We start from the raw sequence: 18,925 nt of genomic DNA on the forward strand, positions 1-18,925 counted from the left end.
CTGACAAACAAATACGTACATGCATAAAACTTTGTCTTTAAATGTGTAGTTGAGATCTTGATACTCTGCTGCATTGTCTCCAGTGCTGGTGTTGGACGGACTGGCACCTTCATAGCAATTGACCATCTGATCAACCAGATTGAAAGGGAAAATACGGTGGATGTGTACGGCATTGTTCATGATTTGCGCATGCACAGGCCCCTCATGGTGCAAACAGAGGTAGGACATACTCTGTTTTCAGTTGTCTTTCTGGAGTGTTAAGCAGTGCGGTTAATGTTTGTGTCTTTCCTCCCTGTAGGACCAGTATGTGTTCTTAAACCAGTGTGCCATAGACTTCATCAGATCAAGAACTGGAAACAATGTAGATCTCATCTACCAAAACACAGCAGCACTCTGTATTTATGAGAACATAGAACCAATTAAAAATTTCTCCAGAAACGGGTACTAATGAATAATCCAGAGAAACTTCCCTGGTCATCTTCTTCTATATGTACACACAGCAAAACTCTGAATGGACATTTGTAAAGGGAACACCTTTATCAGGTTGTGTTGATAGTCTTTATACCTGCTATGCTTCTGCAGTGCACATTGTTTCTTCCAAGATTTAAATCTCTATTTTATCATATTTATTTTGTTAAATATCTTGGACGTTTCATTAAATGAGAAAATGTGTTGAAGGATGAAGTAATGGAAAAATCTGTGACCATTTTTTTTTTTATTTTACTGAACATGTATCCCTTATTTTTGTTGCTATTTTTTCTCTATTTTCTCTTTTTTACTGCATAAGAACTACTTTGATGCATATTTTTCTCAGGTAATATTTTGGATGCTGTTAATATTTAATTATAGAAGGTTTGGATAAAAAGATGCTTTCAGACAATGTTTTTTTAATTAAGAAAAATGAAATGTTGTGAATACCATATGCCAAAACCCTGTATGCTTTCTTTCCACTAGGGGGCAGTGTATACATTTTGAAGGGAAAAGGTAAAGGACAGCCTGTCTTTTTTCAAGAATCAGCTGTTTCTTAATATAATATCTTTACCAAAGTTTTTTTTTTTAATCAATCATACAGGCACTTTTTTGCACCTTTAAAGCATATTTGAAATGTGCAATGCTTTTATTAAGATGTTGTATTGTCCGTCATAAAATGTATGTATATTTTTGTATTTGTATTTGTTTGCATGCACTGTAGCAAATGATGCACTGGATGCATTTGTCTTTCTACACTGTCTACTTTTTAAATTTTTAGATATGTATGTTTATTTTTTTGAATAAGTGCTAATGATATTCATGCTCTGTGAAAGTGTTTAGAACACTTTGCTTTTCACACCATCTTTGGGTTGTTGCAATTTTACTGTGATTTTATTTTTTAAGAATAAAAAGATAGTTCACATCAAACAAACACTCAGGAAATCAACCTTAGAAAACTAAGCATCCTCTGAAAAATGGGATCACCATTAAAGATTCAAAACTGCAGCAGTGTGTAGTGTACTTTGGGGTTTTTCAAGACCAAATTTATTGTTAGTTTCGTCAATTTCCTTTTCCTTCACAGTACATTCCACAAAGAATGATTATCGCCACTGCCGCTGCATGTTTATGACCATTTATGGACATTTCCTGTGATGTTAAACTCACTGGAGGAGCATGAGCTTTATTTTCAGCTTCCAAAGAGCAGAAGTTTCCATGATGCAGGTACATTTAGGATCATGGATGTGTGTGGTCTGAAGTTTAGTGGACTGTTTTCTTGTAACAGAAAAAGACTCTATGGTAGCCCTGAAGGTCAAAACACAAGTTCTTTGTAGAATACACAGGATTTTACAATAATACAATATTTTTGAAACATCAAAAATGGATTTACTTTTAAACATATATATTTTTAAATGTATTGTAAAATATTTTAGTTCTTCCTGTAGACATTTAGTGGTATGCTGTATTTGACCTTTAGGGCCATCATACTATTGAATTGAACAATAAAGTGTCCTGGTCTTTTTTAATGTGAACAAAATAACTTGTTGTCACTGTATAGTGTAAGTTCCCAAAAACCTTATGCAAAAAGTACAATAGGAGCTATGATTTCATATTTTAGCACCCAACTAAATATTTAACACAGACAGGATTAAAGATGTTATTACATCCCCTCCCCATTTATGTTTGCCTTTGTATTTTTGTATACTGTGAATAAGCCTATTTGTGTGAGTGACTATACATCCAACCGCCTGAATTCATGAGCTTTGTCTCAAACCGTTAAGCTCTTTTTGACTCAAATACACTATTATTTGTATTATGCAGCATTCAACAAGCCCATTTAATTTAGAACCAACATTGTACAGCCTGTGAGACAGCTACTTTTGGCTCTGCATGGCTGATTATGCAAAATATTTGCTGAATTGTGCCAGTCTAATAAAGAGATCAAAAGAATAAAACAACAGACTAAACTGTATACTGCAGAGGAGGTCTTAGCTGGTACACCTCTGCATTATTCAGAGCAACTTTCAGGGTGCATGTAGCTAAGTGCAGCCTCAAAGGATGAATAAATAATGCCATTTCTTGATGAGGGAAAGCTTTTTACACAGACGACAAAAAAGTTCTAATTTTACAGCTCACATCAGGCGTACACTCAGGGGTTTTGCACTATATGCTGGTGTTTTTAAAGGCAATCATTTTCACACAGCACAGGGCACTCCTGGCAAGGTGGAAGTAAAAGATTTTGTCAGTGTGTCAGCTGCAGTTTGCTTGATATTTCTCACGTCTCACACAGTTTGCCCTCCACCCACCCCCATTTCCATCAATCCTCCATCTCTGGACTCCACTCCTCCTCACTATTTTATTTCATGTCTCTTAGATACTAAAAAAAGGTTTCACATTCAAACGCCTCTTTCTTGTCTCCTATAAAATGTATGAAGCAGAGGCTGGTATGACAGCAGAATAACCTGCAACTACAAATTAAAATGGGACAAAAAATAACTGGGTGATCCAAATTTAATGATGGGCTCAGATGCTTACGCACCAGTAAATCCACCATAATGGATTACACCAGGATATTTAAGCTTCTGATTGAAGCCATATTAGGTTTTTGTTGTTGTTGTTGTTGTTGTTGTTGTTTGTTTGGAAAAACAGGGCTGTCTCAAACAAGGGTTGGTGCCCTATTTAAGTCAGGTTTTAAAAGGTTTGTCTTAACCTTTTTTCTTAAGTTATTGGGACCTCTTACTTTTTTTTTTCTTTTTTCTTGTTTTGTCTTCCTCTTATTTCTTCCACTTCATCACTAAAAAGACAATATTTCTTCTCATGTCACATAACAGGTGTCAAACATATTCTAAAGAAGATCTAAGCAAATAACTGTCTTTTTACACTGGATTTTCGTTTGGAAGTTAAATCCAGTTATTACCCCTGAGATTTTCTTAACATCTTACTGTCAGATGACCATATATCCCCAGTGCTGCAAAAGCAAGAATACAAATAGAAATAGGAACCACTTACTTTATCATAAGGGGCCACATGTCACAGCATGGTTTAGTCTAAAGAAGGGTAGGGTAGATGATAAGTCTATAAATTTTTATACTGCAAACAGAAAAATGATCAAGACTTTTCTGTTTAGGCTCCTAAGATGTTGCTTTCATCATTATGAATATAATTAATGTCATTAGAAACAGAAATATATCTTGAATAAGTCATAATCAAAGGCAGTGACAGATGTGTGGATGCCACTTGGGGCTTTCATTAGATTTCCTTATGAAACAAATTAACAGCTTGAAGAATAATCACAAGAATTAACCCAAATCTAAGCCAAAGTTTCCCGCTTATTTCAGTGATACTGATGGAAGTAGGGTTTATTTAAAATACTTAACGCGTACATATTTTTGTCTTATTGAATGTTGTCATAAAACTATACTTTGTGTACCCTTAAAAATGAAAAGCACATTGACAATGGCTGATTTCAGCACTACAGTACCATGCAGCAGGTGTCGTACGCTGCTGCGGCCACAGGTGTCGCCTGGGCTGCTCGTTCAGCAGCAGCAGCAGCAGTAGTGGCAGCAGCAACCAGATGAACCGCAGCAGGAGGATCCAGTCCACTCCACTCTCTCCATGTTGAAACGGAGCAACTTCTCCTTCAGCAGACTCTAACCGTCCGTCTCAGCCCGCGTGCTGCTCCCCTCAGCCCCGCTGTCTTTCCTCTCTGCTCCGTGCTATGATGCTGGACTGGAAAGGAAGCTCGGAAACAACTGCATGAACGACTCACTGGTCGACACAGTAAGTTTACATTTTTCTGCTGCCTTACTACACAACGCCGACACGCTGAGAAAAATAAGTTGCTATTTATAGCCAACGTTTCTTAAACTAGTGTATGTTTAATGTGCTAACTTACGCTAACGGCTAAAGAGGCTCTGGTAGCATTAACTGGAAGAATGGTCTGATTTTGCTTCATCTGGACGGTAGTTTTAGCATTTAAACGTCTCAGCAGTTGAAGGAATCTGCTCAGTGGGGGTGTTAACGCAATCCGTGTCTTTTTGGTGTGTCGTCTGGCTGGGTAGTGGCTAACGTGTCGAGCTAGCTCCATAAAGTAAACCCACATCACCACGTTAGCAGACCGTACCCCATGCGGCCGCTGCGGCTCGGTTGTGACTCGTTTGCATGGCAACCATGGAGCTTATCGATGTGTAGGGTGGTGACAAGCAACGACAGGTAGGCTACCTCTGAGTGATCGATTAACCTTCCTGCTATCGGAGAATACAAATCAACCAATAGACAACATTATGTTTTATAATAGCGCATTAGGTAGAGCTGTTATAGGAGGATGTCCAAAGCGATTAATAGTACTGTACAAACGACCTCCATTACTCCAATAAATCAAAATGCTTTTACTAGCATGCAGGGCACGGTATATTGCATACAGTGTGTACCCTTTATACATATGCAGTGCAGAACTATGTAATACACACGATCCAAAGGTACATGTTGTTTATATATAGTCTACAGTGCAGGCCATCCTCTGAACGCCTCAAGCGTCAGTGTTATCGTTGTAAAGCCACGGCTGTGACCTTTGACATTTCCTCTCTCACAGCAAATTATGACTGTCAACAACAGACCAGCCACATTCATATTTGTAAGGGTGGTTTTTTTTTTTTTTTTTTTTTTTATCATAGATGAAATCAGATCAGGTATCTCTCAGTTGCACTTTTTTTTTAAAATGCGATCAAATAAATATTTTCCCCAAATCAAGTTTGCTTGTGATGAGAACCACCTCAATAAATTGCCTTTTAATATCAGTAATTAAGCATAGTAAAATACATAACTAGTGTACCTTATAGTGTTGAGTATTTTTTTTCCACAATGTTGTGCTCCCTATAAATGTATGTCAGTGTCATTAGAAACGGCAGAATCTTTATGAATTGTTTATAACAAATGTGACTGATATGGCAGTTTTGTGAGCTTCTCAAACACTGACATTTGTGTCAGCAAGGTTAGTCCTGTACGGGTTGGTCTGTACTTGTGATATTTGAACTCGATGACTAAATGTGAAGATTGTACTGTGCCACTTGGCTCGACCATCGCTGTATAATCCCAGTGCAGACAAAGATAGGAGAGCTCATCATCAGTAATCTTTGTGGTGTTATGTGGAGTTGGGGAATAACACAAAAGTGCACTTTAAGTTTTGAAAGGGTTACTGGATTGTGTCACTTGTAGAATAAATGTGAGCACGAGAGGAAATGATATTTTGGAGTGAGAAAAGTCTGTTTTTTCCTCACTTTCTCTTTTTGTCGAATCTTTGCACAGTACTATGCTTCGTACTTCCTTTGTTTTGGTGGAGCATATACACCTTTAATTAACTCCAACCATCACTCTGGGTTGTATTTAGTCTTTGTTAGGATACACTATGAGCTGGCCCTGCACAAAGATTGATCTGGTATTGAATGACCGCATAATGTCTGACTGCAAGTGGTGTCAGCGGCCGGGATGGTAACATATAGGCATTAGAAGGTCAATGATGTGTGTGGCCACTGGAAATAGGTCATTGGATAAATAACTACAGACACTGCTTCTACAGCATGTGCGTCTCTGGTTTTCAGCGCGTCTGTGGTGCCTTTAATGCTCCTCATTAGACTGAGCCTTAATCCTCTGAATCTGAACAATCAATATCAGTTCAGTGTTGTCCAGGGTTTTTTGGCTTACCTTTTACAATGATGGGAGGCACTCTGCTGATCTGCTAACACCCTGAGTCTGCTCGTGCCATGTGATGGTTTACCTCACACTAACCAGGTGGAGGTATTTAATGGTGTTGGTTCTAAGCCTATCAACTGCAACTGTGGCTTTGCTCTGCCCTCGAAGACAAGTTAGTGAGCGTAGTCGTGAGGGAATGAGCGAAAGGGTGGTGTGACTTTGGAGAGCTGTTGAGCTGATTCAGTGGGTGGTTAGTGGCGTTTTTTTTTTTAATCACTGCTTTTCAGCAGGAAGATACAGCAACAGATGTCCTAACTTTCATGCTGGTCTGTGAGCAGGGTTTTAAGGCACAGTTGAAACGTGTATTGCTTTTCAACTCTTCTAACCCCTATAAATGATTTACACTTTGTGTCACATTTGTCCAATCACACACACATTTATAGATCAAGTTTGAGAACTCCCATGCAATGTGCCAACCTGGTGGTGTTCACAGATCAGATTTATTGGATGTGAAAACTGTAGCAGGGTTTGATTGGCTTCTTGCATTATGTAATGAGGCTGCAGGGCCAGGATCTTGTGACTGTTAAATCACCAATCGTTAAACATATTGCTATAAAAGTGAGGGCAGAGGACATTAAGCTTGGACATAATTTTCTTTAGCATTGATGTTTTGACTAACAGATGCTGGTAATTCTTGATCCATCACTCAAATTCAATTACAATAAAGTATTTTCTTTTCTTTTTATATGTAATTCAGTGATTATTGAATTAATTTTCCTAGGGATGTCCCGATCCGATCACGTGATCGGGATTGGATCGGGATTGGATCGGGATCGGGCATTTTTTAACGATCGGAGATCGGGGGAGACAGAATTGGAAAAAGCCTGGGGCCTTAGTTCTTGTTTTTAATTAAAATGTGTATAATAGAACATCATCATTCATTTTAGAATACAACTTTATTTGTCATTATAACAAGTACAACAATATTGCAAACAAGAAATTGCAACCTTATTGTCACACACATACAAGGTTATCTTGTGGTGCACCACTGAGAAGCTTTATCTTTATTTTGTTGACCCAATGCTGCACTAAGTGGAGAAAAAAGCTATATCCATGTTGGCTAGAATGATACCTTCATTTAAATAAAACAAAAAAAAAAACTCAAAGGACAACTTGTAGGAGTTTTTTTCTTTTCTTTTTTTCTAATGCATTGCTGAAAGATAAGATCGGGAAATATCGGGATCGGCAGATACTCAAAATAGAAAAATCGGAATCGGATCGGGAGCAAAAAAAAGGTGATCGGGACATCCCTAAAATTTCCTTTTATTTTACTATTGAATAAAAAGCAGGAAATCATTTTTTAAACAGCTAAATATCTTATATCACATTAGACTCAGTCTCTCTGAAGTAAATTATAATTTAGTGTTTAACGTTTTGACATTTAGCTCATGTCTGGTGATAGCTCTCCAACCCATTAGTAACATAAAAAGAGAATGATGACACAAGTGTTGTTTATGATGGTGATGATAGCTCTATTCGTCACTGCACATGTTTCAGAGCAACAAAATTACATTTTATTCATCTCACAGTCCACCACTAAATGTCTAACCAGTCTGAATAGAAGTGTTACCATGTGCTTTAGCCCCAGATACTCCCATGCATGCTGTAGCTGCAGTACAGTCACAGAAGGAACACACTGATTGACTGTAGACACAAAGGTTAGGTGAGCAAAGACATGCGCCATGGGGGAATTCTAAAATACCAAAAAGCTCAGTGCAAGGTGGAAAAATGTACTGAATGCACTCAGGCTTTGAGTCAGGGAGATAGTGACACTTCCTGAGTAATACTTGATGGCAGTATGTGATAAGAATGAAAATTCCTCTTTTTTTTTTTACTTTACAAATGATAAAGAGTCCTATACACAGTAGGTTTACATGTGACTGATCTCTACAATGGAAGTTTCCCACTCGAAGGTTTGATAAGTAGCTCAGCACTGCACCAGCTCCCCTGAGGTTGAAATGCTTTCCCCGACATCTAGTGGGGGAATCTGGGCTAAAACTGCTCCATATTGAATCTGTCTCTCTGCCCCCAGAGAGCAAATGCACTTTTAGCAGCCTCCTCTGTGCCAGGACTCCTTTTTCCTCCCTAAGTTTGGAGTTATTCTTTGCTCTAAGTTTCTTTACAGTTGCAAGATGGCCTTTAAGTCTCAAGTAAAACAAATTATTTTTTCTTCCAATTGAAAACAGAGTTACTAACAATTTTAAGGTTAAGGAATGGTATCATTCAACTGATAAAACAGTTAAAGGCAAAACAGTCTTGGTATAAAACTACATATAACTTCAGCATTTAAAAATTAGTATGTTGAAATTAGTGCATAATTAACTTTAGTTGTTTTTTTGATGACTGAACAAGCCTTAGCCTCCTAAAAAGAAAGAAAGTTAGAATACGCAGAAGAAGAAGAGAGTGGTTGTGAGCGCAGAAGAATTTATATCGACTTTTCAACAGTGAGATCCTAGAGAGATAAGCAAAGGAGAGTTTCCATTTATAATCTGACCGGCAGATATCACTAAATCCCACATTTCTACACTCTGTACCTTTAAAAGCAGAGCACACTCCATGTTGTGTGTGGTAACTTATACCCAGTACCACATTAGATGTTTCAAGCTTTGAGCCAAATAAACACATTATTTTTGCAGCTATAACACAGTAAAAGCTACATTACATCATTGTGAATTTGGGTGTATCTGTAAGAAGCAAATCCTCTCTGGCCCAGTTTTTAGTGCAGTAATGTCAGCTGTTCTCCATGACACCAGCATTATAACACCCTGTAATATAAACAGATCTTTATCTAAGGAAGTTGTTTTTTTTATTTTAGACGGAGGAAGTCAGGAGCGTCTTATTCAGACATCTAAACCATTTTCATGAGTCAGCTACATCTTGGGACAGTATCCTGATGAGATCTGAATGAAGATACCAGTCAACTCTTTATCTTTCTTCCTTTGATGATTTTTGTAGTACTTGATGACTTGAGAATCTTTGGTATTTTTTGTTCCTAGTGTGTCCTCAGTGTTGTGTCAGTGTAAACCCAAGTGCTAATGCTAGCTTGAGCTTATCACATTTTTTCTGACCTTTTCGTGCACGTCTGTCCTTTATGGATCATCACTCCTTGAGTCTCTTTTTCTTTCTCTGTCAAACATTTTACAGCATTTACAATTGCACATTTAAATAGGGATGCACGATATTATCAGCACAATATCGGTATCGGCTGATAAAAGCTTAAAAACACGTTTATCGGTATCAGAAGATATGAACATTTCGGCCGATAGGCACAGCCGATAAGGTGCTATTCAGTAAGGATTATTATTATTTTCTATCTGAAAAATAAGCTCCTTAAATAAAATGTAGCACTTCTTTTATTTGAACTGCAGAGCTCTGTGTCTGTCACCAGGTTGTTACAGTAGCTCTAAAATAATCAAATGCAACTTGGTTATGTTTAAAAATGCATTGTACATTTAAAGTTCATGTGATCTAAAGAAATTATTTTTCTATATTTCAATACTGAATGTCTTGAGTTTGAAAAAACAATACATTTCTTATTTATGGTAAAATCAAATGTTTTTTGTCTTGTTTTATGTGTTTCTTAAACAAATAAGACCGTCACAATAAGAGTAACATATAAATTCCAGTACAGGATAGACTTAGCTTTCTATACAGTGAAAAAAACGAACAAACTTGTGATTATCATTATTGGTATCGGTATCAGTATCGGTATCGGCCAAAAGGGGTTTCGATATATCAGCATATCGGATATCGGCAAAAATCCAATATCGTGCATCCCTACATTTAAATACAAACGTGCACACACATACCAGTTTAAGCTTTGCGTCTGATCTCTTGTCCCTTGATGCTGGAATTCACTCTGCTATGCAGTTTGTGTGTGTATTTTTAGTGTATAGGTTTGCCTCCTCAGATCAACTGCTCTTCTTTTTACAGAGGCAGTGGCAGCTGAAGTGTTCTCATGGTATCTTGCACCCATGCAATTGATATTAGCCTTTCATTCATCTCCAGCTTAATGTATGGAGAGGCTGCTGCAGATGGTGTAAATGCAACTTTGGGCGGGAGCAGGGATGGGTACCTTTCACATTTGAAGCGATACGGTACCAATTCCCGGTACCTGGCAATTGGTATCGGTACTCAACGGTACCAATTTTTGATACTTCTGTGTGCGTAGATGGAAAAAAATATCAATTTGTTTGATAATAAAATGTAAATTATTTTTATTTAACATGTTTATTCTTCAATGTATAACCCTGTAATGCTGTGTTCACGTCCAGCAAGTAAAATCACCTACTCTTCCACTTCCTTACAGTCACAAGTTTGCATTTAGGTACCTAAACATGGTACCTTTTGATTTTACATGAATCAGTACCCAGTACTTTTGACTGAATTTGGTCGGTACCTATAAAAGTACGTAATTTGGTACCCATCCTTAGGCGGGAGCCAGTGTTATGATTCCTGCAAATCTGGACCAGTTGCAAAACTAAATACAATTCAGAAAAGAAAATGCATAACAATACAATGCTGTGGATGCCTCCTGGTATTTTAGTTGTTAGTCAAAGGTTTTATATTTTGACTTCAAATACATTACTTTTTGACCAAAATTAAGTCCAATATTTAAATGCAATCAAAACATGGAAGCATATGGACATCAACTCTCACATAGTGTTGACTGACCGCAACTGATGGGACTAAATTTACAGCTGCAGTGGGTCTGTGCTGAACTAGAAGTTTCTCCAGTGATATTTTCACTCTTTTTGGGTCTGGGGTGTTTTCTACCATTCAGAAGAACATTGTTTGTATTTTCCATCACAACAGCAGCAGGAAGCAGGAAAGTGCTGCAGAATTTTAACTATGTTTGAAGGGACAAAAATACTTGACTGAAATAAACTAGTGTATAATTTTATGGACTGTAACTGCATCAAAATAAAATGTTTTACTCTGAAAGTCTTAGATTACAATATGGAGGTGGTAAAACTGGGGATGTATGTCACCTGTTTGTGCTGTTCTTGTTTGTTTTGTTTCGATTAAATACTATGCTTTACTGATCAGCTGTTCTTAAATCACTCAGAGGAGAAGCGGGATGCAGTGGCCCTGTACAGAATGTCAATGTGATGATCTACACTCTTTTTAAAGCTGTTTCTGAGTGGCAGGCCACGCACAGGGACTCGGTTCATGATTGGCACTGTGAATTCCCCATGTCAAATGCTGATAATCTGCAGTTCCAAGGGATAAGCTGCAGCGTCTGTGTTGAGTTCACAGCAGGGTTGACACAACTTGGCATACATTTTGTATATTTATTATGAAAGAAGTGTTTCTGAGATGCTTGATTACGTCACTGTTTTATCATTGGCCAGTTAAAGCCGTCTCTGCAGGGTCACCATGTTGTCCTGTGCAGCCTGTCAGATGGCTTTAGTTTTTGGCGTCTGCGTGCTGTTGTACTGTCAGGTCTTTTTTTGGCTGAATACAATTAAGTAGACAGCTACAGAAGTAACGTAGCATCTGTGCTGCTGTAGAATAAGAGGAGTGTAGTGTTAACAATAATGCATTAACGTGGCTGTGTTGAGTAAGTCAGGGGACATGAAAGGGCAGGTCAGCAGTGCAGGTCAGTGACAAACTGTCAGCTGGTGAAAATGAGACCAGAAATCTGTGGAATTTGACACTAACAGCCCATTCAGCAGAGCTATGTCTAAACAGCAACAACCAGTCTGGAAATTGCTTTTGGCTTCCTTCATAGTGCCAAAGATATTTTGTTTAACTCTTAATGTGCTGTGATAACATTTTCAAGTTAACTCATATTAGTCCAAAAAAATCCAACCCCATGCAAAGCATGTTACAAACAAAGGGCAACATCCCGCTTTGAAAAATGAAGCAATGAAGTTATCAAGGATCTGCTTGAGGGTGGCTATCACGTACACACCTTGTCAAAAAAACAAAACAAAACAACAGACTTTTACAGCATTAAAAAGCATACTTACAGCATGGTTTAAAAAACGGCTTGGGTCTGAAACACTAATATCGCTATCGGCACACACACTGTACAGGCGGTGATTTATTTTCTAACTCTACTGTATAGAAGATATTAGGACTGTCTCATGATCCAATCAGAGACATGGCTTCCCTCATGTGACTGGGCGAACTGTAACTGTTAGAAAGGAAGCCATCGTCATATCCAATGTGGCTGTGTCTGTGGGTTACCTTTAGGGATGTCTCGATATTACATTTTCACTTCTGATACGATACCGATACTGCAGCATTGAGTATTGGCCGATACCGATATTAATCCGATACGATTTCAGCATTAAACATGCATACTTTTATTACTTATTTTGTAGTATGTCTGTCATGTTAGAAAAGGCTTGATTAAGTGATATTATTCAAACAAAGAACAGTAGTCAGCAACAGTAGGTATGAGGAAAAACTGATCCATTTATTATTAACCAATGGGTAACAGAAATTTTAACATTAAACATAAGAATATACCAGTAATTGAATAAAATAAAGAATAAATTAGAAGACCCAGAAAATAACCTAAATAAAAAAAAAAAAGCAGGAGCGAAGTCTGGAATGGAGTGCTTAAATCTGAGATTTTAGATGCATTCCGATATAATCCAATACTTGTTTTTTTTTGCTGATATCGGACCGATATCCGATATCAATATCGGACTGGGACACCTCTAGTTGGCTTCATTCTGTTTGCTGTTTAAGGAACAGACGGCGGATGTCACAGAGTCTACATACATGTTTTACACAGTCTATGATTAGAAAACATCTAGAAAGAAATTAAAATACAATTCATAGGGCTTTTTTTAATGAAACCAAGGATAATCTCTCCAATGTTTTTCCTGTTTTTCTGATTCCACAGATTAGTTTCTCACCAACTTGCTCTGCCAACCCTCAGACACAGACAACAAGCCACAGGATGAGAGCTCATGAGATGATGGTTGAGTTGAGAGCCCTTAGACTGTGCTCCATTCTTTGATGCCTAATCAGCTTTTATTTTTAAAGCTTATTCTGGGTCTAGATTCTGATTTTTCTCTTCATGCAGAGATAAATAAACGTTTTACTCTGTTTGTCTGTTTTAACTAGACAAACAATCCCTCAATGCCCCCTCAGGGTCCTTGTAAATATTCGCCACCATTATCCACTTGAGTGTGGTTCTCAGATCCAGGAGCCAATGAATGGTTTAGCCTGGTAATCACTTAATCACAAACTCTTACCCTCTGACACACTTATTTTATATTTGGCTCTAATAACCGTCTTTCTCAAAGCTGCTGAACTCTAGCTAGAGGTGACATTTGCAGGTCAGCAGGGGTAACTTGTCGTAGCACCTTCTCACTTCATTTTATCAGCAGCCTTTTTTTAATGAGCTGAGTTAAGGTCTTTCTGAAAACAGCATGAATACATCTTGTACTATTAAACTGTGTGAACTGAAGTGCTGGCTTCCTCTGATTGACGAGCCTCTACCATGGCTGTTTGTCAACCAGGATACAGATGTGTATCCACCCTCTTATTCAAATAGGTGAGGTAAAACCATCATTTTGTAACCTTTAGTAGAGTAAATACACACTGTAGAAGTATGATTATTATTGAGTAATAAAGTGAATGAGATGGACTTGTGTGGGTTTGCAGGAACTTCATGTATCCCAGTGATATTTAGAGAGTGTTTTACACATTACAAATCAATATAATGTAATCTCAGAGTATCAATTATCAGTTTATCCACTGTGTCTAGCCTCTACTATATCCTTAGTTGGAGCTCCTGCTTCTGGCCTCCAGTTATTATTCACACCCTTCCTATTGTTTTCCTTAATTGAGCCAGAGACACAACTATAAATCAGTGGGCTGGACAGGATCTGGCCCAGACCCCTCCTATGAGTCAGTCTTGGCTCTCTGCTGGGAAAGTTGGCCAGCTCTCACTGTTCTTATGTAAATGTTACTTAGCTGTATGCTTGCAAGGAAGCATGCTGAGTGCTGGTTATACAATATTCATGTGGCAGTTTTTCACCAGCGCATAACCATAAACTTCAAACGCTGGGCTTTGTGGGTAAATAACCGAGTCATTTAAAGTTAGTAGGAGAATTTTCTAGTAATTTTCTTTGCCAGGGCCAAGTATTGCTGCTTCTGAGTGATAGCATTGTAATAAAATGACACATTGACGGGTCATTGGATCCAGTTAAGTCATAAATCAATGCCCTCATTTTAACACCTTACATGTTTTATTTTGTACTGCTGAGGGTGTAACTGGTGCGTTATGATACCAGAGCACAAGAGAGGCAATGCAGTCAACCAATCATATGTTCTTGTAGCATCACTGTAGCGTAGCATGTCATGGATTTTGTGGCACTCTGAATCAGTCAGGAGAACAGATACTTAAATGCCTCTGGTCTGGATGAGAAAATGTAGGACAGCTTAGAGAAAGAAGTGCATTTTTGGAGCCCTTCCATCCAAACCATGCCACATTCTGGGTCACAGCGTCTTCCTTCATCTCTACCTCTCTCTTTTTGAACTGGAACACTTTGTACGTTTTATTACTCTGGGCCTTACATTCCACATGTTGAACAAAACTCACTTTTGTCTTGGACAAAACAAGTCCATGTGTGGAAATTAGCAGTGTTTACTAGTTTGGGGAATGTGTTTACCCTTTCAAATGATGCTAAAGTACCCTTCTCTCTTCTTGATGCCTCTCTGTTTTCCCTGAGTCTGTGTTTGGCTCACATCTCTTTTGCCCTGCCTCCACCCTTTGTCTTCGTCCCTTAAGCGCTGTCAGCTCAGGGATTCTCTCTCAGTTCACTTCTTATTTAGGTTAGAAGTACTTGAATGTTGTGGCTTCCTTTTTTTGCCAAGTGATAGGATTCAGAAGCAAATACCCTAATGACCTTACTCCTTTTATACATGATGTTTTGTCTGCTTCATCTGATACAGTGTTGATTTATTTGCAGATTTGAATCATTTGCTGAAATCAGGCGTTAAAGATTGTGATGATGATGTATAATTCAAGGCAATTACACTCTCACATTTGCTAAATGGCAAGTATGCAACAAAAACAACTGCATATGTGAATGTGAACTGTGGTAGAACAGATAGTACAAATGTCAGGGAGACAAATTTCCACCATGCCAGTGTTAAATCAGGTCTGTTTGATAATGCCACTTATTGAAAAATCCTTCAATTTGATGAAGTTGTTCTGCTTTTTTGGATTTGCCATTATCACACAAGCCAGCTGTTGGAGAATCCATTGTTCTCTGCAAAGGCAAGATTAGGCAGCATTTCAAGGAAACACCAAAGTCAGATCACAATAGGGTGTTGAAGAAGCAGTTTAGCTGCACACAGTGTATCAAGTACAGCCAATTAAAATGAGTCGATTGAAATCAATGGTGGAATTTGGTTTGTGAGGTAGACACAGTATTGTCTGCTGAAATACAATTTCTCCACTCCTCCTGAATTCACATCCTCCTGGGTTATTTGTCTTGTGTCGTAGAGTCGTAGTCGTCTAAGATTATGATGGTGTGTGTTTGAGAATGAGTTGCTGTAATTGCTGCAGTGCTACTGTTGGCTGAGTAAACACACACTGAATGAAATCCTGTATCCTGAATCCTGTGAGTATTGAGTGCTGTCAGTCAAACTTTTCTTTTAATAAGAGTTTTCTTTCACGAGTCGTATCCCTGGTAGACTCCTCAGTAGTTCTTTTTTTATTTGGCCCAGATCTCATTAGCTGGATTCTGTCTGTTACAGACTGACAGTGTTGTGTGTGTGTGTTTGTGCAGGTGGCAAACAGACTGTGCATTCTGCCCAGAGAGACGTTGGCGGCTCCCTTAGGACTGGGACCTGGTGTGTTAGGGCCCCGCCCTCAGTAGTGCTAACATAGTGGTGTGACCAGGAGGAGGACTGAAAAGAAGAGACACGAGGCAGTTACTCTGTGCTGAGAGTAAAAGTGAAACCTTACTCTAACTTTTGTATCTCTGCAGGTGAGACAGGCTGCTCCAACAAAGGCCTCTGGATGCAGTGTCTCCTGCGGCTCAGGTGAAAGGTAAGCTGAGCTCTCACATGCTTACCCTCTCTTTAATGTTTTAATAATGCATATACTAAAGCAGATTGACTTTCCGTCTGTTTTAGCCTCAATTAAACAAATGGTTTGCATGTGCTATTTAACTGTTACAGTCCAAGAATAAGGTTTAATTTGTTTCCTCTCTGGCAGCAGTCTACTTTAAAACTTTGACACAAATCAGTGTTCATTTTTACACAGTATCGCCAGAGGCCATAACTTACTTCTTTGAGCTAAACAGAGAATCAGGACACGTTCTAAGATGTGTGGAGTTTGTGTACATTCTGTTTAGGTACCCCTGCTAAATGTAGCTAGCTGTGTGATCTCAGTGTCTTTTGGTGCAGTGCATTTGTTCTTTTTTATTTACTTCTGCTTTTCCATGTCATAAATTGTGTAAGAGTGTTGCTGAGTTGAAGCTGAGTTGAGTGCATCACTGAAAAGAAGGAAACAGTTTGGCAGAACTGGGATTAGAAGCTTACAGGGTGTGTCAGATTCATTTGGGTTAGAAGGGAGTAAATGTTTGGGGTTGGACAAGGACAGTTGGCTTCAGAATTATACTGCAGGGAGATACAAAGCCTTCAAACAGGCAGTATGCCTGGAGGACATGCTAATCTTTATACAGTGGCTAAGAAATTGTAATGACTAGTTATTCTTTCTTTTTCCAGCCTACTATACTTAGCACACTGTGTATTTTTGGGTCCTCTCGAAGGTTGAGTGTATGAGCTTTCTAGGTGAAAGTTCTCTAAAACTGGAGAGTCAGCTACTATTTCTAATTCAGCCCTTTTACTTAAAAAAAGTGTTTGTGCTGTTGTGAAATCAAATTGTCAGAAGTGACACAGATACTCTCTGTCTCCACTTTAAACCAGAAATGGTGTTGTGGTTCTGTCAAATAGAAATTTTGCTGTGCTAGTTTGTGCAGCCTTCAGATGGTGGCAGACTGTTTGTAGTTGTGGAAAAAAAAAACACCACTTGCCCGCTCATATCAGTCAGGAAGCTTTTGGACTCAGCCTTGCCCAAGCTGTTTATCTTGGCATGTGCATGTAGCACATAGATGAGATTTAACAGCAAATTACACATTAACTAGGAAAAATGTCTGAGCGCTGCAGCTTAAACACGGGCTACTCCTGTTTCAATTTTATGGCTGCTCTCAAAGCCACAAACAATCAGGTTTTCTTTGCTATATTTACGAGAAAGAGAAGGATACTGTATGGTTCCTAAAGATCTCTTTCTGTCAGCAGCATGCAAGGTAAGCATGTGTCAAACTCACGCTGTATGATTAACACCAGGAGGGCTAGAATTCTATATCTTCTAGAAAAGCCTTACCATGAGCTGCTGTTGATAGAAAGAGAAGGTCTTTGCAGAAGGATTCTGACATGTATGGCTCAAACCCTGAACTATCCTAGATCTAATTTACTTAATCTTATACTGTGATCTGTTCTTAAAAGACAAGTCATAATTGAACAGGGCACAACTGGTGGCTAATGATTAAAAGTTAACTGTTAGTGATTACTGAATGATTATTCAATTAACCAGAATTTGAATTCAGATTTCTTAATGGTTCTTAAAAGGGGAAGAGGGCTCCCCCACTGTTTCAAACAAATCCTGGAGGAAACCCTGAAGTATATTTAGATGAGGGATGCACAATATTATCGACACAATATCGGTATCGGCTGATAAAAGCTTAAAAACATGTTAATCAGTATCGACAGATATGAAAATTTCTGCCAATAGGCACAGCCGATAAGGTGCTATTCAGTTAGGATTATTATTATTTTCCATCTGAAAAATAAGCTCCTTAAATAAAATGTAGCACTTCATTTATTTGCACTGCAGAGCTCTGTGTCTGTCACCAGGTTGTTACAGTAGCTCTAAAATAATCTAATGCAACTTGGTTATGTCTTAAAATGCATTGTACATTTAAAGTTCATGTGATCTAAAGAAATTATTTTTCTGTATTTCAATACTGAATGTCTTGAGTTTGAAAAAATAATACATTTCTTATGGTAAAATCAAATGTTTTTTGTCTTGTTTTATGTGTGTTTCTTAAACAAATAATACCGTCACAATAAGAGTAACATATAAGTTCCAGTACAGGATAGACTTAGCTTTCTTTACAGTGAAAAAAACAAACAAACTTGTGATTATCGGTATCGGTATCAGTATCGGCCAAAAGGGGTTTTGATATATCGGCATATCGGATATCGGCAAAAATCCAATATCGTGCATCCCTAATTTAGATATTGTGATATCCTGATACATTGTGATGCATATGGTAATGTGAGGTTCTTGCTAGTACCTGCCCTTAGCAATCACAATTATTTACTTGTATTCCTGAACAGAAAATAGTTTTTTTTAGTAATTGTATGTTATTTTTAATAAGTTTCAGACTTTTCAAAGAATTCCAGTTTGCTGGCTCAAATTTAGGTATAAAAACATGAAAATCAGTTTGAAACCCCTCACTCTTTTTCAGAATGATGGAGCATTGGGAATACACTGAGAAAGTCCAAGTGAAAGCACTTAATGATGCTGGGTGGCCTATCATTTTTATGACAGATGGGCTAATAAATTTGTCAAGCACTATGTTGTGTGTAATTAGGCTGGGAAAATGTGCAAACCTTTGAACCTTCTTTATTTTGTCTAGTAGTGAACTAATCACTAGGCCAAGGT

The 18,925-nt window shown here is 38.2% G+C and overlaps 2 protein-coding genes across 3 annotated transcripts in view; both read left to right on the plus strand.

Moving 5' to 3' along the window:
• Window positions 1-1,804, plus strand: part of LOC141796219 (receptor-type tyrosine-protein phosphatase beta) — a 46,387-nt gene extending 44,583 nt beyond the window's left edge. Inside the window, exons 39-40 of the mRNA XM_074677206.1 lie at window positions 84-219; window positions 299-1,804. Coding sequence (XP_074533307.1) covers window positions 84-219; window positions 299-448 — 286 coding nt within the window. The 3' untranslated portion in view covers window positions 449-1,804. The remainder of the gene's footprint in view (window positions 1-83; window positions 220-298) is intronic.
• Window positions 1,805-3,963: 2,159 nt separating this feature from the next.
• The window catches only part of osbpl5 (oxysterol binding protein-like 5), a 42,728-nt gene continuing 27,766 nt past the window's right edge, over window positions 3,964-18,925 (plus strand). Inside the window, exons 1-2 of one of the 2 annotated variants that reach the window (XM_074677947.1) lie at window positions 3,964-4,248; window positions 16,182-16,243. The gene's annotated coding sequence lies outside the window, so the exon portion shown is untranslated. Of the gene's footprint in view, window positions 4,249-4,608; window positions 4,681-16,181; window positions 16,244-18,925 lie in introns of those variants that run through there. The other variant, XM_074677948.1, reaches the window with a different exon arrangement.

This window comes from Halichoeres trimaculatus, unplaced genomic scaffold, assembly GCF_033239565.1.
Source record: "Halichoeres trimaculatus isolate MK-OKI-2021-1 unplaced genomic scaffold, fHalTri1.1 fHalTri1_scaffold_10, whole genome shotgun sequence".
Classification (NCBI taxonomy): Eukaryota; Metazoa; Chordata; class Actinopteri; order Labriformes; family Labridae; genus Halichoeres; species Halichoeres trimaculatus.